Source organism: Pavona decussata, unplaced genomic scaffold, assembly GCF_977016875.1.
Source record: "Pavona decussata unplaced genomic scaffold, jaPavDecu1.1 SCAFFOLD_21, whole genome shotgun sequence".
In the NCBI taxonomy this organism is placed as follows: domain Eukaryota; kingdom Metazoa; phylum Cnidaria; class Anthozoa; order Scleractinia; family Agariciidae; genus Pavona; species Pavona decussata.
The window spans coordinates 6,405,001-6,430,000 of NW_028145444.1; the positions used below are offsets into that span (position 1 = coordinate 6,405,001).

At 37.9% G+C, this 25,000-nt stretch overlaps 2 protein-coding genes and 1 long non-coding RNA gene across 3 annotated transcripts in view; all 3 read right to left on the reverse strand.

The window, feature by feature from the left end:
* LOC146486488 (uncharacterized) overlaps positions 1 to 13,185 on the reverse strand; it is a 37,497-nt gene extending 24,312 nt beyond the window's left edge. The window contains exons 1-5 of the mRNA XM_085101215.1: positions 12,394 to 13,185; positions 10,587 to 10,698; positions 7,974 to 8,119; positions 6,615 to 6,860; positions 754 to 918 (exon numbers count right to left, since the gene is read on the reverse strand). Of these exons, the coding sequence (XP_084957341.1) occupies positions 754 to 918; positions 6,615 to 6,860; positions 7,974 to 8,119; positions 10,587 to 10,656 (627 nt within the window). The 5' untranslated portion in view covers positions 10,657 to 10,698; positions 12,394 to 13,185. The remainder of the gene's footprint in view (positions 1 to 753; positions 919 to 6,614; positions 6,861 to 7,973; positions 8,120 to 10,586; positions 10,699 to 12,393) is intronic.
* Positions 1 to 25,000, reverse strand: part of LOC146486487 (uncharacterized) — a 79,278-nt gene that overhangs the window by 24,459 nt on the left and 29,819 nt on the right. The gene's annotated exons all lie outside the window — the stretch shown is intronic.
* The window catches only part of LOC146486490 (uncharacterized), a 27,472-nt gene continuing 22,672 nt past the window's right edge, over positions 20,201 to 25,000 (reverse strand). The window contains exons 13-17 of the mRNA XM_085101175.1: positions 24,871 to 24,961; positions 24,224 to 24,598; positions 23,321 to 23,461; positions 22,297 to 22,530; positions 20,201 to 20,779 (exon numbers count right to left, since the gene is read on the reverse strand). Of these exons, the coding sequence (XP_084957301.1) occupies positions 20,436 to 20,779; positions 22,297 to 22,530; positions 23,321 to 23,461; positions 24,224 to 24,598; positions 24,871 to 24,961 (1,185 nt within the window). The 3' untranslated portion in view covers positions 20,201 to 20,435. The remainder of the gene's footprint in view (positions 20,780 to 22,296; positions 22,531 to 23,320; positions 23,462 to 24,223; positions 24,599 to 24,870; positions 24,962 to 25,000) is intronic.

The following is a 25,000-nucleotide window of genomic DNA, read 5'->3' on the forward strand; positions in this document are numbered from 1 at the left end:
TCGTGGAAAGCAGCTTTTTTATTTAAATATTTTTATTGTATTAGTATTAGGCATTTTTAAAGCTGACGAATTTTGTACCGTGGATAAATAAAGATTATCATATCATATCATATCATATCATATCATATCATATCATATCATATCATATCATATCATATCATATCATGGGGCAGGCCCTTCTCAACCTATTGATAACTCAGATTGCAAACCTGCCAAGCGCCGTCGGATAATTATCGAAACTGACAGTGATTAGAACTGAGTTTCCGTTAACTTTGTGATGATTCTGTTACCAGCATAGACATTTTTAAGGTTCACTTTGTGACATGCCTATTATTTATAGACGATTTTAAGCATTTTTTCGGTAATTTTAAATAAGTTCACTGGACTGAGTTGATTCTTTAATAGCTTGTTCAATCAACACTTACATTATGATTTGAAGTGACTTTCAATTCGTTATTCACTTAGCTTGTATTATTAAAACTCGCATTCTTGATATCATTTGGCCTTGTTTATTGATAATAATGATAAGGACATGACTTTTTTCGGGAATATTGTTTATTTGCGCCCTTGTGGTGTCATGACACTACGCGGGCGCAAATAAACAATATTCCCTCAAAAAGTCGTTATTCCCTTATTATACCATGCCCAAGAAATAGGAACCATTAAATTGTCTTCTCGTTGTTCTTGCAATGCGAAATCAGCAAGATCTGGCAATATTACTGGGTGAAGGAAAGGTTCTATCCTCTTACTCACCACAACTGCGTCTTGGTGTTTTCCGTCAAATGGTAAGAACTCCCTGACACAGACTTCAAATCCTCGATTATCGACGTTTTCCAGCCAAGCGTACATAGCATCATTAGGCTTAGTGTCACGAATGTATTTAGGTGTGACAAACACAGAGGGTCTTCCACTAAAGCTCTGTAAAGCACGAATTTTTAGTATCAGTCAACTGAGGAGAGAAATCTTAATTTGTGAAACCACCAGAGACGTAGCTTCTCCTGATATTTCATTTTCCTTTCTAAAATTGGCAAGCCGAAAAAAATGTCTTTATCGGACTCTGGAAGCTCGACTCGCTCGATGAGCGCGATTTGGCCTGGGAACGAGGTCGGTTCTCAACCAAAGTTTTACGTGACTGACTGTTTCGCATCAAATTCTCAATCATCGTATAAATAGTGCCTTTACTACAACATACAAACTTTCAAACTCATGGTTCAGTCTGAACCACTTAATTTCTCTATTAATGGAGATAAAATAAAAATATCTGCTGTCTTGAGAAACTGTGGGCTCAGGCTAAATTGTAACGTGACGCAAGTGACGGTTATTGTTTGTTCGAGCAAGTGCACGAGCATGAATCTGGTAAATCATCACTTTATAAGTATTTTTGCGAGCCATTTTCCTCTGCAGAAGCCCCCAATCTGGCATGATTAAGCTGGAATGTGAGTAGAGGCAAGCCTCTGAAAGATAACAGAGGTTTAGAGGTTAGTTCATATGCTGACTGAGTCGCCAAACATGCTGTGTAGCAGACACGGAGGCCCACGAGTGAAGTTGTCTCTCAGGCCGTTTTGTGGATGGATTTTAGGACCTACCCAGGCAATTTTGGCGAGTTTGGGGTAGTAAAATATTCAATGGATTCGACATTTTGCTAGTAGTACTGGGTGGCTCGACACCAAACTATGAAATGGAAAGATCAGGAGTTCTACAATCGCGCTATGGTTAAAATAACCCGAAATTCTTTTCGGGCGTGAACGAGGCAACGTGAGATTTGAAAGACTGGTCTGATAAAATGGCTGAAGTATAGCCCGCGGAAAGCGTTGTGAGGAAAACGTCAGTCAGATACCAAGGTCTGACCTTGAGGTTTGCTGTAAATGTAGACTTGTTAGTTTTGAACAAATTATTTGGATTAAAAATTGACGTTAAATGAGTGTAATTTTTGGTGTTGTTATTTGGTCGAAAATTGGCATTGTGGGCTTTGTTGCCAAACGAATGGTTATATGCAGCAAAAATCGGGAGGTGTAATCGGTTTGCTGGTGTGATGATGGCAATATACATCAGCTGGTGCCATGCACACATTATCATGACGTTGGGGCTTAAATTAAACAAGAAGCAATTCATAGAAGCAAGAAAGGTGTTTTCTGCGCAAATATGCGTTGTTAGGATCCAAAGGGTTAAACAAGTTTCATGAACGATTAGATCAATTGCTTTTCCTGATGTCAAACCGCTTAAACAGACAATAAAGAAAAGCAGCGTCGGCTGGTCTCCATGTATATCATTTTGAAAATTATGATTTAATGAATTCACAGAGTCACAAAAAAAGACCACAGTCAACCATGTGTCCTGGTAACATATCTACCCTACATTTACGTAGGGCGTTGGCCATTTTTACACTAGAGACGAATTATGATCTTAATGTGAAAATGGGACGGCTAAAATTGTAAACGAATAATTCGTATTCTTTTATCCTTCCGGAATATTCGCATTTTAAGACGGATTCTGAGCAAACTTTACGTCTGAGATTATTGGAAACGCTTTAAGCCATACTCAGCTAAAATGCTAACAACACAGGGGAGTATGTAAGGAAAATTCGAGGAACGCACTTGCCACTGGCAAACCTTGACTTTAACGTTGAATCCCTCAAATATTTCAAAATAAAGGTGACATTTTTATTGTCTACTAGAACGTATACTTAAAATTTCTAGTTTTAGTGTTACTTAACTAATCTTCGAAAATTCTCAATTCGGTTTCAAGGTCCTTCGTTTTTCAACTCGCTAAGTCGTGAAATTCAAAACAGTGAAACTATCAGTTTGTTTGGCAAAAGACTTAAAAAATTCCTTCTATCTAAGTTAAATTGACTCTTTGTTGAGCTACACACCTTTTCTTTACCTTTTCTTTTTTTTCTTCCTTTCCCTTTTTTTTTTTTTCTTCTTTAAAAAAAAAAAAAATTAATTGGAAATTTCAATCAGTACCCTTAACTTCTATGGTTTATCCAATAGTTCTAGGAAGCCTATAGTTAATAAGCCCCCGGCTTCTATATAGGCTTCCTAGCCTTTAACACATTTAATATTGTAAATAGTCAAGTATGAATATTGTAATAGTAAGAATATTGTGTGTCGTCTATAATGTATTTATGTTGTATTTTTTTGTTAATGGCAAATAAACTGAATTGAATTGAAAAAAAATTGAATTGAAAGTATCTATCCCCTCTTGTGGTATGTTATTTATTAGTGTTACTTTAGTATTAGAATCGTATTTTTTAAGTTGTAACACGACCCCACAAGTTATTGCTGTAGAACTAATTGTGATAACTAAGGATTTGGAAAAACATTTCAGAATAAAAAGTAGCGATATTAAAACATGACGTTTCGGCGACGACATGTCACCATTATCAAATGTAAATTATAATAAGATTGGTAACGTTATATAAAGAAAGGAAGGTGTGAAATTACATTAGAATAAAACGAGATGGAGTAAAACGAAAGAATGTGCAAAATTAAATGAACAGTTTTGCTGGTATGGAGTCTTTTTGAGTGTTAAGAGTCGGTCTCTTTTTCCTTATTAGAAGCATCTCGTAAATAAGGCACTCGAATTTCCCGCGGCATTTCTTTAGGATCGTAAACTGCTCGTGAAGATTGTTCAAGCCGTCACCTCCACCTCCGCATTGAGGAGCACAAGTATTCCGTCATCGGCAAACATCTTAAGGACCAACACGATCAAAGACCGAACAATCTTCACGAGCAGTTTGTTCATTTAATTTTGCACATTCTTTCGTTTTACTCCATCTCGTTTTATTCTAATGTAATTTCACACCTTCCTTTCTTTATATAACGTTACCAATCTTATTATAATTTACATTTGATAATGGTGACATGTCGTCGCCGAAACGTCATGTTTTAATAGAACTAATTGTGCATTAATAAAAGTTATGGTATGGAATGGCGTGATATTTAAGTCTGGTTGCGTTTGAATTTTGAAAGTCCTCGCGGATAGAATTAACAGTAACGGCCACCCACCCTCCACCGCCCCCGTCTAGATAAGTTAAACGTGGTAGATAATACAAATTGCTTTCCATCCACTCGATGAAAGCTAAAACCGACTTATACGTATACATTTGGTAATTGTAAAATAAACACTTTAGAGACGTGTCATTTGAGTAACATGATGAAAAAATAACATCATTAGAAGGTTGGTTCCATCATCGTTGTAAACGAAATCCACTCTACAGGTCAATTTTTTCTGTTAAACGTCTTATACACTGTACGTTGCAAGCTGTTGATATCAATATATCTTGGGTAAACCGGTTGTTATCTGAATATACCACACCTGTTACTCCGTTATGAGTCCTTCGGTGGCAGTCATGGCTTTAGCTTTTTTTCTGTCTACCTTTATAATAAACTTCTTTTCTTCTGTCAATAAAATAATTGAAAGGCAAGGCTGCGTTTATTTCTATTTCTCTTAGCCAATATCATATATCTAGCTTAAGTTGGCTCAGTTATTTCTTTTCTTTAAGGTTACCCTATACCTTCAGAGGTGTCTCGCGTCCAAGCGATAAAGCGCGTCCGGTTTAAACTGTAGATACCTGAACCCTTATATCAAATTAAAGCTTATAGAGCTGGCTATCAAACTAAACCAAGAATTTTGAAATATAATGAATTGCCGAATTTTTAGCGCTGTTTTCTCTAATCAATTTTTTCACTTGGAGTAGCCACTTCAAAGAGCTAAAACTCAAAAGGAATTTGTTCGTTTGCCTTCAAATTTGGACAGTAGCTAGTTTAACACATAAACAACAAAAACGTGTCTGCGAATTTTTTCTTTCGAAATACTTTTTCTCCGAGAGCGATTTTTGTACGATCAATCCACATTTTTTTCATCCTATTTCAAAAATGCTCTATAACTTGTCATTGCGATTGAATATGGCAAATCGCAGACACGTTTTTTTTAGCGCTTTGAGTCCGGAAACTGAGGAGCAAATTAAATAAGCGAAAAACAAAATTCGCTTTGACTTGTAGCTGCTTTAAAAAGGTGATTCGGACGCTCGCATTTAGAGGTCGTGAAAAATTCGACAATTCATTTTATTTCAAAATTCTTGGTATAGTTTGATAGCCAGCTCTATAAGCTTTAATTTGATATCGGAATTTAGGTTTCTACAATTTAAACTGGACGCGCTACATCGCTTAACTGCGAGACACCTCTGAGGGTATAGGGTAACCTTAAGTGTGAATAAGCATCAGGCGACTCAAAGCTCTGCTAATTTGGTTGCTGCACACTAAATCGCTGGGTTGTATGTAGCTTTATCTGCCTTTGTTTACCGTTTTCATTTTTTTTATTTTTATTTTTTTTCCTTAAATTGTATAAGTTTAAATATTAAATGAATAGTGTGAAAAGGCAAGTTAATTGAGCAGAGTATTAAGCAAACATTCTTAGAAGAACGTTGCTCAGTTCTTGGGAGAAAAATTGATATGTAACAGGAACAAAATGTAATCCAACTTTCGCCATCCGTTTTCATTCACTACGTGGCAGAAGAACAGTTATTTTTGTATTGCTGATAGTTAGCTTTTCGCTGTGAAGGTCACTAAAGGGACCTTTTGTTATCAACTTGGTACGTTTTTCATATAAACCTGAGCATGATCAGTCCGAAATATTGATCCTTTTTTTCATACGACAGCCACCCATATCACCCCGTGTCCCTACCATTTGCTCTCTGGTAAATTACTGTCACCTGAGCAAGGTGGTTCTAACTTTTGAGTCTATGAATGGCATCTAACGTTACGGCCATCCAAATAAAAACAATGAGCACTGCTATCAGTTAGTGTTTTAATTTTTATTACGCGATGTACAGACAGGCCCTAGGCACAGATTTTGGCCCCATTATGGTGGCTAAAATTTCAACTTACTGTTGTCTGCTTGTCGTTTTAACTGTTTGTACTGATGTTAGCGTTCAAAATTTGATTGTGATAAGTTGTTTTTCTTACTGCTTATCTGATAACGTGATCATTGAAAACATGACTCAATATTTTTGAACCAATGCAAAGATTAGAGATGAAAATCGTCTTACTATGGCTTACAACGCTTTTCTTAGTATTTAGTGTTCGTGGATCGTACTGTACTGTTAGAAAGTTTTCGAAAGAAACCTACCTAAAACATTTTTCCCTGTGGTGCTTTTTTTCTGGTTGGAGTTTCATGGTGGATTGAAATTAAAGCTCAGTGTAGCATTAATTCTTTCTTGGTGCCACTTATTTGGCTGTAGACGGCTGTTGTGTTTTTGTGATGGTTTGGGTATGGGAATGAAATCCTAAAGTGTGATCATTCAAATGAAGGCTACAGATCAGGACTTTCTTTGATATTTTGCTGTCGAGAGTAAATCTAAATGTTGAGTCTGTTGCCATGTGAGCTATTGAATAAGTAATTTCATGCAACGTTATTCAAAGTTCTTTTCCAGGACAAGTACAGCTGAACAACGCGACCTTAATGGTCAAAGCTACAGTCCATAGTAATAGATTTCGTTCGCATTTCAAAACTTATAAATCTGCATTTCCGTTTACTTTCAGGCAGTGTACTGTAGTAAAAGAGTTTCGGGGTCTAAATATCTCAATGACAATTTGTATACATAATTGCCTTACCTTTGAGAAGGTCACTTTGTCACACTTTGTTTCTGTTGTCCATATCCCACTAAAAGTAACGCTTCCATGTGTGATACCACGTTTGTCAGCTTGCAGCGCCATCCAGTTGATTACTCCTGTGCCATTTGTCGAGCCTGCACGTTCACAAAGCTGAAATCCTGTGGTAGATACTTTTGTAGTCCAATAGGCCGAAGGTGAAAGAACAGCGGAAGAGTTGCCACGACTCAAGGACACAAAGACTCTAACCTGAAACGAATAAAGTAATGAATGTTGCGGTTTTCAAAATAGGTCCTTTGCCAGATGTCTCTACAGAGACCACAGCTAGCCTCGACTATCTTACACCCGCCCATTTGTTGATTTCTTTACTATATCTAGCTCAGCCTCTTGACACTAGCACTATTTATCCCCCTCAGAAGTTTTACAAGCCTTAAGGTTGACGGGAAGAGGCTAAGAAACAACTAGTAAAATGCTAATCTCTGAAACCTGACATCATGCTAACCTTCTCTCCCATCTCCTTCAACCACAATGTAGGTTTTTTCCCCTCAGAGTCTTAGGTTTTTTTTCCCTCAGAGTCTTAGCGTCATGTATTAAAAGATAGTTTGGACGGTGTTTAACAAAACCACGTTCTAAGCGGTTTTCAATTTTGCCACCAGTCGTATCTAAACATTGTCTCAGTGCTGCTGACGGTGGCAAGAAAGCTTGCATCCCAGAAAAGAAAACTATTTATCAACTTGAAATAAAACACTTATAAACAGATTTGAAGGCCCACTGATTGCCTTAAGCCACGGCCTAAGTAAGACTTTGTTTCATAGAGTCTTTTAAAAGTACTAATCCTAGTTAGCTTGAGTTAATTCAGGTATACGCAGGAACAAAATTTATAGTATGGGTAGCAAGGATGTAACTGCAGGAAAAGCAGCCGTGTTAAACGCCTGTAGAGTGGTATCCATCACCACTGTTATTGCTAGGCACGTAGGTTCCATGTCCTTATGGTTCTTGGAAAAAGGACTTGCCATAAGTGTTAACGATGGACGGATGTTGGTTATATTTGTAGGCACTGTGTCTGTTGCTCTGTGGGTTAAGAAATACAGTTGGGGGAAAAGCGATATTAACTAAGCTATTACGGATTTTATAGAAGAGAACGACTCGCTGGTATAGGCGACAGTGTTTTAGCGTGACCCAACCAAGACTACGAGCTAAATGTGTAGTGCTGGTGGTGCGCCTGTGATAATACTCACAAAGATGACATGCGCGAAGAAAATTAGAAGCTCGTGAATGCAGAAATAATTGTACCAGTTTTTTTTACCCGCACTACTGAAATCACCATGAATAACGTTTTTTAATTCCCTAGGGCATACTCACCGTTCCAGATCCAGTAAACGTCTGGGAGAAAGCCACGTTCGTGCATCGCGGCAAGGTGCAGCGATCAGGTAGTTCACAGCCGCTGTTACAGTTCCAGTCCTGTGATATTTTAGTGGAATTTACTCGACCACTCTGCACTCTGATACCTATAGAAAGGCAAAGATTATCCTGTTAGCAGATACATATTAGATTGAGAGAGATAATGAATGAATGAATGAATGAATGAATGAATGAATGAATGGATGGATGGATGGATGGATGGATGGATGAATGGATGGATGGATGGATGGATTAAAACCCTAAAGGACAAAAACAGAGACACATTGAATGACAGACAGACTAAGAGAGAAAGCCGCATGACAAAAAAAAAGATGTCGTTACGACGAAAATTTGATATTTGTCAAAAAGGAACATATTGTTAGTTACTAAAGGATGAACAAGACATAATTTAAGGGTAAACGAGAGGCGTCACATACGATACAGTTAGTTTGAACATTCAATATGATAAACTGAAGTAACACAATATGACATGAATCACGTGCAGAAATAAGCTGTTAATTAATAAATTACCTAAACACGTACCCAAAATAAAACAGCTACATAAGGGAAAACGGACATACACACAAACATTCGCACAATTTTTATTATAAACTGAGTTGACCCTTCGTGACTCCAGGATTGCTTTGTAAGGGTTTTTTTGTGCTAAAGACTAATAGGCATTTGTAGTATGATTCAAGCGTAAGAAATGTTTCGAGGGGGAATGTGTGCGTTTGTAACTAGTTAAATAAAACAGCACAAACAACTAAAGAAGAATATATTCTCTGTCACGCGTACGGTTGTAAATTATTAAAATTTGACCTGAAATGACCTGAAAATATCGTTTTAAATGGTAGTTCAGACAATTGCTCATGATGCGAGATGATAACCTTTTAAATCCTGGTGTTTCTAGATCATTCATCACGAATTACGATGTCATTAAGCTTGTTCAACCGACCCTATTCTTCATTTTGTTTCTTTTGACAGAGGGCAGGTAGTGCAGGGGCGCCCAACAACCAAATCGGCCTAAAATGAATTTCTGTATGCTTTAGAAGCCTGTTAATTTGAAGCTGCCCTAAAAAAAATTTATCTGTTCGGATATCTTAAGGGAAGTTTGGTCGAGTCGAAAGTTTGAGGGGACTTTTTTGCCTCATCCGAAAGCTTTAGCTATCCTGATGGGTCTTTCCGAAAGTTCGCGGACACGTAGTAGCCATGGCTTCATTAGAACATTTTAGTGGACACTTTTCGTAATACCTGTGACTACGAAAATTAAGCGAAAATCTTAGGGAATAAAAATGCTCATACGAATATTATAGGCGCATAGCCCATTCATCCAAAAACGTTAGGGGATAAAATTATAGGCTCTTTCACACCTGAATAATGTAAGCGCTTGATGATACCTCAATTCCTCATCACCGAGAATTTTAGCAGCTCTTAGAATAGTTACGACGGACGAAAGTTAAAGAGGACAAAAACTTCATCCCAAAATTATGTGAGTTATAAAGCGTGAGTACATCATTTTCAAAAATTCTAGGGAAACTTGGTGGTTTTCAAAAACATCTCGAATTGTCTAAGGGATCGCTAGGCGAAAAATCTCGCCATTTTAGGCGACCTCCTATCCGAACAGATATTTTACCGAGATATTCCAGTGGGTGCCCCTGCCAATGGGCCTTGCAGCAACTAAAACAGCGCCAGGCGAGAAAAATCACAGAGTACCGGAGGAGAACATTTCAAAAAAGTTCTTAAAATGTTGTCTCCTGCAGCTCCAAGATCAGTTGGTGGCCGATTAAAAACACATCAGTGTAAGCTAATACAGTTGGCTGAAAAGTTTGACGTTGCAGAAAGTTTTTTGTAACGGAATCTCGTTCCCGGAATTTTAGAGCTGTTTGTTGGCTTTTACATATAAAAATTCTAGCTGACCTTAGTTAGTCCTCGCATTTTTAATGACATATTTGCCCCTCCGCGGAAAACGAAGGGGTTAATTAGTTTCCCAGTGTTAAATAGCTTGAGCTCACATTCAATTTGCTGAAGAAAACTTTGGATTTTTACAACTAAATTCGAATTTCTGAGGCGATTAGAGGCCTTTCCAATAGATATCCTCAAAGTCTGATGATCAATTTGCTTCTCTTATAGCTTCTTATGAAACACTCTATTTGTCCCAAGCGAAAGGCGAAAGCTTTCCGCTGTAGTAGCACTGCATTGCCGGCTTTTTGCGGACTGCGCTTTTTCTATAGATATGATTCTCAGCCAGAAGAGCAGTAATTAGTGCTCAGTGCCTTTTAAACGTATGACGAGGCTTTAGGACTTTGTTGCGGGGGCTGGAGGCGTGTCAATTGAATTTCAATTTGTTTAAGCTCTGAACATAAACTAAAAAAAATCAAAAAGAGGAAATGAACTAAAATGGAATGAAAATAAGCTGCCAATAAATTTATTTAGAAACCGAATGCGAGAATTGTTTCTAGGTATAACGACTTGTATAGCTTTTCCCAGGGAACTGTCCAAACACTTGTGTAAATTTTTCCCTCTCGTTGTAACGTTTCAGCCTTGAAAGCACATGTAATTATAAAAGACGCTTACCTTTCGCAGTCGAAGGAAGATTCCCCACACAGAGGAGACACATCAAAGCCAAAAATGTCAGGAGCTCCATCTCAACGCGAATGGTGCAATGCTCTGCCCCGTTTGTCTACAACTGATAAGCAACTATATCATATTAATTCCGTGCGATAGTAGAAGGTTTAATTGGGTAAGTACGCAAACTCTTGCCAAGTTCACTTATTTCATAAACCTTTTAAGCATTGCATGTCCCATCCTGTTGGACCTTTACGGTCAAAACTCAAAACTGAAAAACAAAGTTTTGTGTCCAAGCTTTAATGCATAACGTTTCACTCGATAAGAACGAAATAAATAACCACCCAATAAACTATTCTAAAAAAAGAAAAGAAGAAAAGCAAACGATAACAGTCGGGCAAACACTTTTCCACATCTTATTAGTTCCGTGCAAGGACTTGCGTGTGCCTAGTTACTATAAAAAAGGGGGTAAAGATAACTTAACCTTGTGTCAGTGCGACTTTATCTCGAGCAATAGTAGGTGGCATAGTTAGTTAAGTACGTAAACTCTTGCCAATTTCACTAATTCCATAAACCTTTTAAGCATTGCATGTCCCATCCTGTTAGACCTTATACAGTCAAAATTCAAAACTGAAAAACAAAGGTTTGTGTACAAGCTTTAAAACATAAGCAGTTCACTCGATAAAAGCGAAATGGATAACCACCCATTATAAACTATTCTGGAAGAAAATGAAAGCAAACAATAATAGTTGGGCATACAGTTTTTCCACAGCTCTTTAGTTCCGTGCAAGATCTTGCGTGTTGCTTGTTACTTATAAAAAGAATGGAGGTAAAGATAACTTAACCTTGTTTCAGCGCGATTTAATCTCGTGTAGTAGTAGAAAGCTTAATTAGTTAAGATAAGTACACTGAAACTCTTGCCAATTTCTCTAATTTCATAAACCTGTTATTAGCATTGCATGTCTCATCCTGCTGAATCTTTACCGTCAAAACTGAAAAACAAAGGCTTGTGTACAAACTCTAATGGATAACCTTTCACTCGATAAAAAACGACATGATAAAAATCCAAAAAAACATTCTGAAAAAAAAGAAAAGAACTGAAAAGCAATTCAAACGACAACAATCAACAGACACTTTTCCACATCTCATTAGTTCCGCTGCCGTACGTGTACCTAGTTACTTATAAAAGTAGGGGTTAACATGATTCAACCCTGTTTCAGCGCGATTCAATCTCATCTCTTTTCCTTAAGGGCCTGTTCGCACTAACCGAAATTTTGTTTGATTTGCAAAAAAATCTGTCAAGACGAAGCCATTTCTAGTGCGAACGATTTTTTACATCCACCAAAATTTTTGCAAGCGCAACGAAACTTGAAAGATTCCGTCGACTAGCTTTGGAGGCTGTAAAAATTTTGTCAGGCGAGAAAATCCTTTGTTCCTTGACATCCATCCGTCATTGGGTCATCAAATTTCGCAAAAAACAGACACCGGGAGACATTTCACGACAACTTGATGGAAAATTGATCAAGTTACTAATTGAAATCTGTGACTAAAAAAAAAGGCGCATCTTCATGTGCGAACATGATTACGAAAACAAAAAACTGGTGATTACAAAATTTTCATTTTTTTGCAAACGCTTAACTCAAATTTTCGTCTTAGTGCGAACAAGGCCTAATTGTCTTATTAAAAACATAATGCTAAACCTACTTGTATGCGTCATTTTAAGAACTGTGATACGGGTTAGATTTTTATGATCTTGATTGGCTAAACAAACGCAGTAAACCCGCATGATTAAAAAAAGAAAAATAATCTAACTTACCAAAACACCGCTTCGGTTCTCTTCTTATAAAGCGTGCGATATCTTTTGCTGTCCTCAAAATTTCTCTTCAGCGCCCTTGCTAACTGAATTGAAACTGGACGGTTTTGAACGAGTCGCTTCATTATATAATTTCTATATCTGAAGCTGGTTTGTCCGGTTTCTCTCAAACAAATTGAGTCATTTACCCGGAATGACCGACAATGTTTGTACGCAATGACACCTAGGCAGTAGCTAAAGACAAATAAAAACACTCGTGTGAATGACTTACTAATGAACTTCAATAATAATCCACTCATAGCAGATGAATTGATTCAGAAAAGGCAATTAGTCGAATATTAAATCAAACGTGTCGATGAAAAAAATTGATTTGTGTCTCGTGCATAATTGCCCCCATGGAAGGAACGTGACTCAACACTGCCATCATCACGGAACAGCAACTCGTAATAGTAGTCGCGGTCGCTTGCGAGAGGTGGTCGCTAACCATAGGTATTGACTGGGAAAATGTTATATTTTGTAAAAGTAGTCCCTTAAGGATGATGGTCGCTTACGCGAGGTGGTCTTATGGGAATGCTCGACTGCTTGTATAGGCAATAGGAAAATGGTTGTTAGTTTTTAGGATTTGATTGGCTAAACGGACACAGTTAACAACTTATACTGCTCTGCAAATATACACAATGCACACGTCGGTTAAAAAGCAACAGCTGGGACGAGCTAAAAACTGTGTCCGAAGTAATTAGATTTCTATGATTTTGATTAGCAAGACAACCACACAGTTGATTATCAGCAAATTACCATGCTTTTCAAATATAGACAGTGCAAACGTTAGTAAAAAGAAAAAAAAAAGAAACAGCTGGGACGCACAAAAACGGGACGTCAAGAAATATAAATTTCAGTTTTCATAAATTTGACACATGTTCGGTGGAAATGTTTGCTAACTAGCAATCGATGTAGGTAATTAGTCACGTAGGCTTCAAACTTTTTTTAACGCTTTACGAAATATAGAAAATAAGGGAAGAGGAAATTGTAAAGGGATTTGTTGCCATGACACTACCCAGGATTTCTGAAAGTAAGGGACTGAATATTATATAATAGTGACTGATAAAACATCATAACGACGTGAACTAAATACAAAAGTCTGAGATTTTGGTGCAAGAAGAAGTTAATAAAGAATCAGTCAGTTATTGAAAGACAGTTTAGACGGTGTTTAACAAAACCAGGTTCTAAACCATTTTCAATTTTGGCAACAATCATATCTAAACGTTGTCTACTGCTGACAGTAACAGGGATGCTTGCATCCCAGCCTCAGTAGAAAACTGTTTATCTACTTAGAATAAACCACGTATAAACAGATTTGGAGGCCCACTGATTGTCTTAAGCCGGTGCCTAAGTTAGACTTTGTTTAAATAACTGGCCCAATGATTTTGCGATCCCTAGTCCTATTCAAGACGGACAAAATTAAAAGAGAAATTAAACGAGTATCCATTGAGTTGTACTCACCTGACGAAGAGGGTATCTTTAAAGATCTAGGGAAAACAGATATACGCGCATATCTTTTGGATTTCGTTAACTACCCTCAAAAGAATCATTACAAGAAATTCTGATATAGATTAATCTACAAAATACTTTCCAGAAACATATTTCTTGGATTTGATTTCCATTTTCAGATATCCCAAATATGAAATCGTAACGTAGACTTCAATGTAGCGCAATTTAATGTGCGTGAATTAATATGCGTAAACAACAGAAACAATGTATGGGTAGCTTCCGTATGCGTGAAAAGTTCAACTGTCTCCGCAGATGTAACTTAATTGTCCGTAAGTTTTCTCCATTTGGATTTACGTAGGTAAAATAAATCCATTAACGAGCGCCCAATGACACGACAGTGCAATTCCAGCTTTTTCCAATTACTTTCTGGCTTCATTTCGATTAAAGCCGTAACATCAGAGCTCTGCTCGAAGAATCAACAAACTTGAATTGAACCCTTCAGATTTCCCTAGAAACAACGTCAAGCTTCCATCCGCTATGGACTAAAAAGCTTTTGTTTTGAACACATAACACATTTCAGAACCGATAATTGGAGTTCTATTCTCGAACCTAATTTTGTTTCTTTTTTTTACCCGAAGCAGTTTCACAGTGTTCATTTAGTTCTGACAAGATCGCAAGGTTTGGTTCGCTTTACGGCGTTTAGTCATTCAGTAGTACAGATTGACTTGACATTTGTTTCAGTGCTTTTTGCGTCCTCTCTCGGCATTTCTCTTTCTTTGACTTTTTCTTGCTCGAAATTTCAGTAATTTGTGGCAGTTTTCTTTCTTTTCTTTCCTTTTTGATTTTAAGGACGGTGCCTACTATTGTTACTGCGTATACGTTCTGCGCATCTCGAGATACTCGGGTTTCCTATGGGTGGTGCCTACTAATACAGGGATATTTTTGCGCGCTTTAAAATTATGCGGAGAAAGCAGAACTTAGCAAGTGATTTTGGTATCCAAAAAGAAAATTGGGGGTAACCATGCATTTTTCAGAGATAATAAAGCTTCAATTTGGAAAAAAGCGCCATACGTTGCTTTGTATTTTGCTGCTTTTTGGAATAATTGTTGCCTAGTTATCTCTAAAAAATACGTGGTTACCCCCAATTTCCTTTTTCGATTTCAATAGCAGCTACTGAGATCTGCTTTTCCCGCATAGTAATAAACCGCGCAAAAATACTTCTTTATTAGTAGGCACCGTCCTTAAACATTCAGTTTATCAGTTAAACAAAGGCAATGCGTTGCCAATACAGCGAGCCCTCATAGAATAAATATTACATAATGCAGACATCCTACACGCGCGCTTCTTATTTATTAATTCTTCTCGTTCGAAAACTACACTAGGAGTGCCACAATTTTAGGTTTCAGAAACCTTTCGTGTCGACTGAATCTTCTGTTCCATGTCATTTCCTACAAAGAAATTGCACAAACCTTTAATTATAACTACTAACTAAAGGTGACCTCCTTATTTATTTACTTATTTAACTTTATTTAATTTCTCGTTGTTGCTTTTGATTTCATCAGCACCAAGCAAAAGACGCTTGCCTGAGACACTTGAACCCTATCAGACACACTCACAATGTATTTCATTCAATTTGGATTAAACTACAAGTATAATTCCAAATGCTTCTAGCTTGAACTCAGGATTTCTAGTAAGTTGCATCTACAATACTTGTAGGTGACGTCTCAATGCTTTGTTTGCCTCAAGCAGTTTCATTGAATTTATTCAGTTTTAATGGTAAATGTTGCTATCGCAAGATTTTGGCGCCCATTTTGTTCAACATTTTGTTCAACATTTGTTTTCGTGTTGTCTTTCTTTTGCTTTCACGTTTCCTTGTTTAAAATTTCAGTACTTTGTCCCAGAGGTCTTATGAAACAATTATTTCCATTCGTGGTTGCTGTAAATGAAAAGATTATAACTGAAAGCAAGCGTATGCAGCACCCTCTCGCAGACATTAAGAGCACAAATAGCTGATCTTCCTTGCTCACTCTTCTCTTCTCAAACCAAAGTTTTGGACTTACACAAAAAAAGAGTTTGTCTGCGGCAGTTGACACTGCCGTGTGGCGTGAAATTTTTGCGGGAGTTAAATTTCGCGGATTACCGATTTTTTGCGAAACGCTGGAACAAATTTTCGCGAATTTGGATTGCAGACTGAAATGCTGGGAACAAATCTTCGCAGAATTCATGTACGGTTCTTGGATAAAACAAAAGGAAAAACCATATTTTCTTTGTTTATTTTCCTAATGTCACCCACAACGCCAATCACTGGTCTAATACAGAAACCACCAAAGAATTGGTAACGAAAATCATTGCACCAGCCGTATGTAGGGAAGGTGAAGAGAGAGATGGAAATTTAATTACAATTCAGCAATGTAGTAAAAGGAATAAAATTTCGCTGATTTTTTACTGGCAGGAGTTTATTTTTACGGTATCTTATTTTCCCGGATCGATGAAAAATACGCAAAATTTCATGCCGCCCGGTATTGGATTAAAATCTGATTGCGAAATTTACAGAGACATGTACTTCAAGCAGTTTGAAATAGCCTAGGGATATACTTTCGAGCGCTTCATGAATTCAGATTTTGGGAGTAAGATGTATCTACGATACCTGTACGTGCCGTTTCAATGCTTATTAGTTGATTTCTGTCTCAGTACGAAGTACAATAGATAGGAAAAAGGAAAAAATGTTAATTATTTAACGCTAGGTTAAATGTTAAACAAACTGAATGTATATTGCATTTTCTGATGAGCACAGAAACTCTTGGGAGAATTAGCTGTAGTTTCTATTCACCAGCAAAAGAACGTATTCGTTTGTGACTGCTTGCATTGAAGAAGTCGATACTAGTAGAATAATGAGACAAAAAGCGAATGCAGTTTCATCTCGATTCAGGTGCTGAAAGTAGGAGCTTATTCTTACATTATTCATTTCGAAATGTACACGACACTTGCGTCGTATCTCAACTTTCTCGGCATCCTATTATTCAGCAAAATCCTGATTTTCTTTGCCATTTCTCGCTACCAAATCACGTAACATTTATAAACGCCCAGTCGGAGGATTCATCTTCCAATGAAAGCTCTCCAGTACGGAGAGCACTACCAAAAATTGCGTAATATTTTTTTGCACGGTACACATTTCTAGGAAGAGGCTTTCCGTATCTTTGTGGCCTCAGCAACGTTAACGCCTTGAGGAAATGAGAATAATAAAAATACGAAAATGTAACTGCACCCAGATACAAGGTGGGAAAGTTTTTTAATAATTTATCATTCAAGTAGTTCCAACTTCAACATTTACTGAGAATGATGATTATTTTAGAAAGTGACGCAGGCATACTCGGAAAAAAGAAATCCGAGTGCTCCTATCAGGAGTCGAACCTAAGACCTTCCGATTACTAGTTCGGATGCTCTACTACTGAGCTACAGGAGACTCGTAGGAGCTAAGGCCATTAAACTAGGTTCATGGGACAAACATCCTGCATACTGCTAAGATTTGAATGAATGTAGCTCAGTGGTAGAGCATCCGAACTAGTAATCGGAAGGTCTTAGGTTCGACTCCTGATAGGAGCACTCGGATTTCTTTTTGCCGAGTATGCCTGCGTCACTTTCTATAATAATCATCATTCTCATTCATTCACCAGGCTGGAAATATACCATCACATTTCTTTCATATTCAACATTTACTATTGACCATCTCTAATTTATCAATAAGAAGGCTTGTAGGTATTTTAAGAAAAATTATAATCACACGTTAGTATCGTACAATGGGAAGTCTTATACTAATAATAACAGGCATCCGTCAGTCTAACAAGACTATGGAGTCGCGCTCCGTATGTTAACTCCAATACAGCGTCGGTTGTCGCTGAACAAACCAATTAGGCAATGGAAGTCCTTCCTGCACTGAGTGCAAGTGAAAGCTGACGCTGTTCTGTCTCTGTCCTTTTGTAAAAGTAGTCCCTTAAGGAAGATGGTCGCTTACGCGAGGTGGTCTTATGGGGATGCTCGACTACTTGTATAGGCAATAGGGAAATGGTTGTTAGTTTTTAGGATTTTGATTGGCTAAACGGACACAGTTAACAACTTTTAACACTGCTCTGCAAATATACACAATGCATACGTCGGTCAAAAAGCAACAGCTGGGGCGAGCTAAAGACTGGTCCGAAGTAATTATTTTTCTATGATTTTGATTAGCTAGACAGACACAGTTGATTATCAGCAAATTACCATACTGTGCAAATATAGACAGTGCAAACGTTAGTAACAAGAAAAAACAAAGCAACAGCTGGGACGCACAAAAACGGGACGTCAAGAAATATAAATTTTAGTTTTCATAAATTTGGCACATATTCGGTGGAAATGTTTGCTAACTAGCAATCGATGTAGGTAATTAGTCACGTAGGCTTCAAACTTTTTTTAACGCTTTACGAAATATAGAAAATAAGGGAAGAGGAAATTGTAAAGGGATTTGTTGCCCAGTGAAACTACCCAGGATAAATGACCTGATAATATCGTTTTAAATGGTAGTTCAAACAATTGCACAAAATACAGCATAGAAAATAACTGCTTTCAGTCTTTGAGGCTAAGATTTTCAATTGCGAAAAGAACTGAGTACCTCGAAGACCGCGAATTTGCTAATTGTGGCAAATTCAAATCGCAAGTTTGTTACGTTTCAGTGTGATTTAATTACGGAAAACTTGCTATGGCCACTTTAATATGGATGAAATAGAAATAGCTCAAACTGACTGAAACTGATTCAAAGTGATTCAAATCGGCTTCCTTCACATTTCACTTCAACTTAGAAACATTGATCAAGTTGAATCAATGTATGCATCCTTTTTTTTTTTTCTTTATTACTTTCTATTCGCTAATTTACAACGTTGCGTTTAACAGCTCCATGTACCCTATATAATGCCCAGCTAAGAGTTAAAAGGGAGAGTTTCACGGTTCGGCGCATGTGCGAGCGATAACGTAAGCGCTGTCAAGCCAATTGTTTTTGGACCAATTAGAAGCGAGTACACAACACCGGCGGGATACGGCGGGCAAGTCTTGTAACTTGCTGGCATAAAAATAAAACTGACCGGGCAGTTTTTCGGTCACGTTTCAGAAAGAAACAAAAAGGCTGTCCATGTAAAACACATGGGGATTTTTGTAGCGCCGCTTCGTGCATGTCCCATGACAAACAAGAAATGCCAGAACTTATGCGAACGTATACGGTTTTATTTTAGTACTATATCGATATCTCGCGGCATCGACCTTTTTTTATTACGCGCGGTTCGAAAAGCCGAGAAGCTCCCTCAAACTTACGTACTTAAATCCAGTATTTCATCAGCATTCAGTGATAAACTTACTATAATGTGTTCGTTCGATAGGCTGATTTTATTAGACCAGCGAGAAGGCGATCGAAGAACGAGAAGTCCGCACGCTTCAAGAAGCGATGCGACCGTTTAGTAACAACAACACTGAGCGTCCTTCCGAGATGCTGGAATGCATTTGAGAAAACTCTGCCATGGTGGCAAATCAAAACTGCGTTTGCCATTCGCAATGACCATAAGTTTATAGATAAATGAATGCCTTACAGTAGATTTTGTAGTTTGCCGCAAATCGTTTGGTTTTTTTTTTCTACTGCCCACTATTCGAGCCCGGTAATAGACGACTACAACTAACTCACACATTTGATCACATATTTATTCGCTTCGCGTCTCAGTGTTGTACAATTTTTTTCCATCCAAAGCAAAACACTGATGTTTGATGCTTTTTGTCCGTCGAATTCTCCGTTTTTGACAGTTGACTTCCATATGAACAAACAGTACGATTGTAATCTAGAAGTTCATCCAAAGTCGACCTTTGCCATTTCCAGCGAAAGCAGATGTGCCGCGAAATCGTTGTCTATTTTAAACAGACTTATCCCTTTACCAATTTTCCACGTTTGGTGGAGGTATCTTGTTAACCACACAGGATTTCTACATCCACGCCACTTTGTTCGCTTTAACTTCTGTGGTTCTAGAGAGTCCACAGAACGTCCCGTCGCCGGTCGGCCGCGACGTCCCCTTTGACGCTCCATCGACAAAAATGTCGTTTTCGGATGCTAAAATACTTTTAACCTTACAAAAATCGAACTTATATTTACAACAGGAAACAAAGATTATAAAAAGTGAAGAACGAAGAGCGGACGATCCAAATTCGGGCGCGATTTCAACAGATTGTTCCACCACAAGCTCGCATCGAAATTAGGGTCGACCCGTACAATTTATTTTTGAGGCGGTCTGCTCGCGCATGCGCTTGCAAAGCAAAAACAAAAGCAATCGTTAATACAGAAAATAAAAATAAACCCACAAAATTTTTTAAGTACATGAAAGTAATAGCTTAATAGCTTGATATACCATCCTACTACAAGCATTTTTAGAAGCTCTAACTTAAGTTCCTTCTTGTGTCTCAGCTTGCATCAAAATCTAACAAATCAAAATTACTGTCCTAAGAAGTAGTATGGTGAGGATCAAAACCTCACGACATGTGCTGTTTACATTTTAAGTTGTTTCGTAGAATGTTTCTACTTCGTCTGGTGTAAAATGAAGGTTACTTCCTGCCAGGAAAGTCCGGGCGAAGGTGCTGGAATAGCTGTACCCACTTGGTGGCGCGTAAGTGTACCCAAGATTCGCTTGAGAGTTGCTATTAGATGATGCGTAGTCGGAAATATAGATGTCATGCCCATTTCCAAATATAGGACCATAATATACGCAGCCGTATGTGGAATACCTACTGGAACTGTATTGTCCTGTTTGAGGCAGTTTGACCGGCGCCCATCCTGGCTTGTTCACCAAAGAAAACAGGAAGGCTTTAGAATCGTATCGATACCCAACACAACTGGACACTAGTAAGAGAATAATAATGATAATAATAAAGTGTTCCTTTTCTTGAAACTTAATTACTTAGATACTTGCCTACAGACAACGGACGTTTAGTGAGAAATCCGTATTTTGGTAAAGCGAAACTAAAGGTTACTATTTTAAGGCCGTTTTCAATTTTCAGTGAAATTATAGCGAATATATAGGGAAAATTAAGAGTTTTAACAAAACTATTTGACAAAATCGATTCAGGCACAGAAGAATGGACATTAGTCTCAAACCTGAGTTTATGCCTGTGCTAAAATAACATCGTGAAAATTTGCAAGTGGATATGAAAACTTTCCTTTATTTTCAGGGGCGTGTCTACTTGTACTTTGCGCGGGTCGTGTGTTGGTCGCGAAAAATAGCACTTTTTGCGAGCTAACTGTAGTCCACAGGTGTTCTTCTTATTTACTACCTAAGCCCAAGGGCCGTACTGGAAAATATTGGCCTGAGCTCGACACAGCGCTGACCGACCGAACGAAGTGACGTCCGTACAAAAGTGACCGAAGGCTGATATTCCCCAGTATGGTCTCGAACAAGTGAGGTTAATAAGAATTAGTTTATTATATTTAACTCGCCTCTTGTTAACTGATATTTTCACATGACTATATGACTCTGTAATAGAGCCAAAATATTGTAAGTTCCAACTATCTTGTAATACCGTAATAAGCCAAAACTTGGTTTCTACAATGATTTCAATTCTCGGCCTTACATCTTGATAGACGTCTTTTTTCAGTCAGTGACAAAGGCATACGCGGAAAAAGAAAATCTGAGTTTTTACAACAGGAGTCGAACCTAAGACCTTCCGATTACTAGTTTGGATTCTCTATCACTGAACTACAGGAGACTTGTGAGCTAAGGCCATTAAACTAGGTTCCGGTGACAAACATCCTGCACACTGCTGCTTGCAATTGGATTTAATTGTCCATATGCGGCATATACGGAATGGAATAAATATGATGGTCACTATGTATATACTTGTATATACTACCATTTTACTGTCTTAGCTATTCTATGACGACCCATGATTTATTTGTACCTTTAAGATTTTCTTCTTTAATTGTGCATTGTTAAATGCCCTTTTCTCGTGACATACTCGTAAACTACCTGATGGAGGTTAATTGTACTGACCCATATCTAAGGGTATGAACTACGTTAAATAAAGGTCGGACTCATACATATTACCGACTCGAGGAGACTTTCAAAGACCACGAAGAGTAGTATTTAAATTAGCTGAGATGGCCGGAGATTTTCTTTAAGAATGTTACATTAGTAAGGTCATTTGGCTGTGCATCTAAAACGATCAGTTTGAAAAAACGCTACCTACTTTCTATATTAAGATGGCCCATTATTAAACGATCATAGCTCAACAGGACATTGTATACACCAGTATTCAGATGTTGGATATTTACTAAGCTTTGTAATATGTACTTACTGTACAATGTAATTCTAGACTCGTTCATAAAATGAAAACAAAACAAAACACAATCATATCACTTACCCCAAGAAAGACTAGTGTACCCTCCAAATATATAGCTCCCCACTTTAACAATCGTAACAGTCGGACCCTTATTGTCACACTGAGAGTGAAACGTTGATGCAGCCCAGCCGTCCACTGACGCACGCCAGCAACGCTTCCAGACAGATGACTTACTCTGTGCAACAGGTTTGAGCCAGTCACTCAAATATGTTAAGTGTTGTACATTACTTCCCACAATATCAGAGTCTGTCAATTCTACACAAAAAATGAAACAATACTATTGAAACCACCCGCCAAGCAACTATATGTAATACATTATACCAGTGATGGCCATCAGTGAGTGCGTCATGCCAAGAAGCAATCAGGTACACCTTGAATGCTTTATAAACCGTCACTGTCATCTAATAAAATCCAAGTTGTACAATCAAAGGCTGTACAGAATTAGGGATGAAGTAATAGGTCGATTACATTGTCGCCATGTTGGTGGACAAAACAAAAGAAAATTTGTTCACAAAGTTTGCATAAAAATGGCAGTGAACTCCCAGATGAGAAAAATCTTATTGTTCCTTTTCACCAACATGGCCGTAACAGGCAAACCATCAATTGCGTCATTCTTCCAGGATTTTGAGATAAGGCATGCACCTGCGTTCATTGTTTGGAATGTCGATCGAAATTCTAACACTTAGAGAAAAGGGGTTAACGTGTTGGAAAATGTGGACAAACGCTGAACGAAAGTTTATACAAACTATAACTAAATCTATTTGGAAGTAGCGTCAAAGGACTACAATCTTTCAACTGTCAATTCGAGGAGGTTAAGGACTGAGAAGGAAGGTGGGATTTCAACAAAAGCTTTCAGTAAACGCCATCATGTTTAAAACAGTTGTTGCATTCGGTGTTTGCAAGGCAGTGAGCATTGTTACTAAAAAGGGTTTGGTTTAGGTCATCTGCCTGCATACGGCAAACCCTCAACCTTGATGATAAAACTCGCTATCATACTTTTACTGATATCCAGTATTGATGCTTTGTGAAAAAGTAATAGACATACCTACATCCTTGAGATTGCACTCAAAACCATTACCAATGAATCCCTGTTGGATGTTGCAGATGCACTTGAATGAGCCTCGATAATTGGTACAGGTCGCAAACTGATGACAGTAGTACCTGTCTCTGCTACACTCATTAAAATCTGTTAAGTAAAACATAAATGAGGCGAAATTTTAAAAATTAATATGAGCTGAACGTAGTTGGAAAAAAAAAGGATAGAGTATGCTTTGTATAGCTACTACTACTGTCATATTTAAGGCAGACTTCTTTTTCAGGTTATGGCTTGGCTGGTAAAGAAATTTACCTTGTTCATCCACATGCGAAAACTAAAATAATTTCGCAATACATAATTATTTCAAAACTAATGTTGATGGAAAGAATAACCTAAAAAGGAGCTCAGCTTCTCAACGTAGCATAAAAATTTAACCTCCCTAGCAAACTGACCAGCTGTTATGCTCTCAATAAACTTTGTATACCAAGAGGCTCAGCCTAGATCAAGTTCAAATCCATTTCACACACATCAAAATGGTACCCCATCAAAATGGTATCCCCACCAAAATGGTACCCCATCCCCTCCCACCAAACGCACATATATGAAATAAAATATGTACCTCTTCCTATGCCTTTAATTTGCTACCCTTCCGGTTCATAGGAATTTTTTTTGTTGCGACGTTCAAAAGTGGTATATCGTGCAAGCGTTTCGCATACCAAGAAGGTGAAAAATAACTTATTTCGCCAGAACCTCCCCATAGAGTCCATTATATCGAGTGCCCCATGATAACAAATTAGATTCGAGTTTGGTCATGACGATTGAAGCATCCTAAACTGACCCTTTTTGGGCTCGTAGGAGGTTCTATAATTTAGGGCCCCGGAGTAACTTAAACAAGTAAGAAAGATTATTCACCTTTCTTACAGGTAAATTGATGGCAGTCACTGCACTTCACGTCATTCCATTCATAATTGTGTTCCACACCAAGCGCGTGTACACAATCCTCTTCTCCAAAATTATTTGGTTGGTTTTTAGCCCAGGCAGAGAAGTTTCCCGCACCACGATCCGCCCACGTGAAGCTACCCTCTGTGGAGATGTCATTTAAGCCAAGCCAGGATTTTTCTCCGTTATGGCGGTGTTGTAAATAAACATTTTCTTCGTTGTTGTTGACATCGACAAGAACTGAGTTTTCTTGACGGCATGTTTTCAGTGCTGTGGTCCAGTTACTGCACGTGTCACTTGTGTAGTAACAAAAGCCGTTGAAATAGTTCCATCCAGGATTGCAAATATCTGGAATAATATCATAACAGTTTACTTTATTAATAGTAGACAATGCTATTTAACTAAATTCCGGGGTGTCACATTCCCATACATAACTGTTGACCTACGCCCCTCTAACTCTACGGATGAAAATCTAATTATGCCTTTCTTCTTAAGTTATTTTTCTGTAAGTACTTCACAGCCAATTGTACAATTTCTGCATTCCTTCCTTTTTTATCAACACGCAAAGCTGCAGAAAGTAGATCCTTTGCATATGTATTTTTATGAAAAACAAAACTGACCTGTAAGAACTGCATAACTCACTGACAGCGGATCGTATCTGGTCCCGTACAGTTCCTTGACACAAGCTCTGAATCCAGATGTATTCATGTTCTGAAGGCATAAATATAACATACTTGGGGCGTCTTGTAG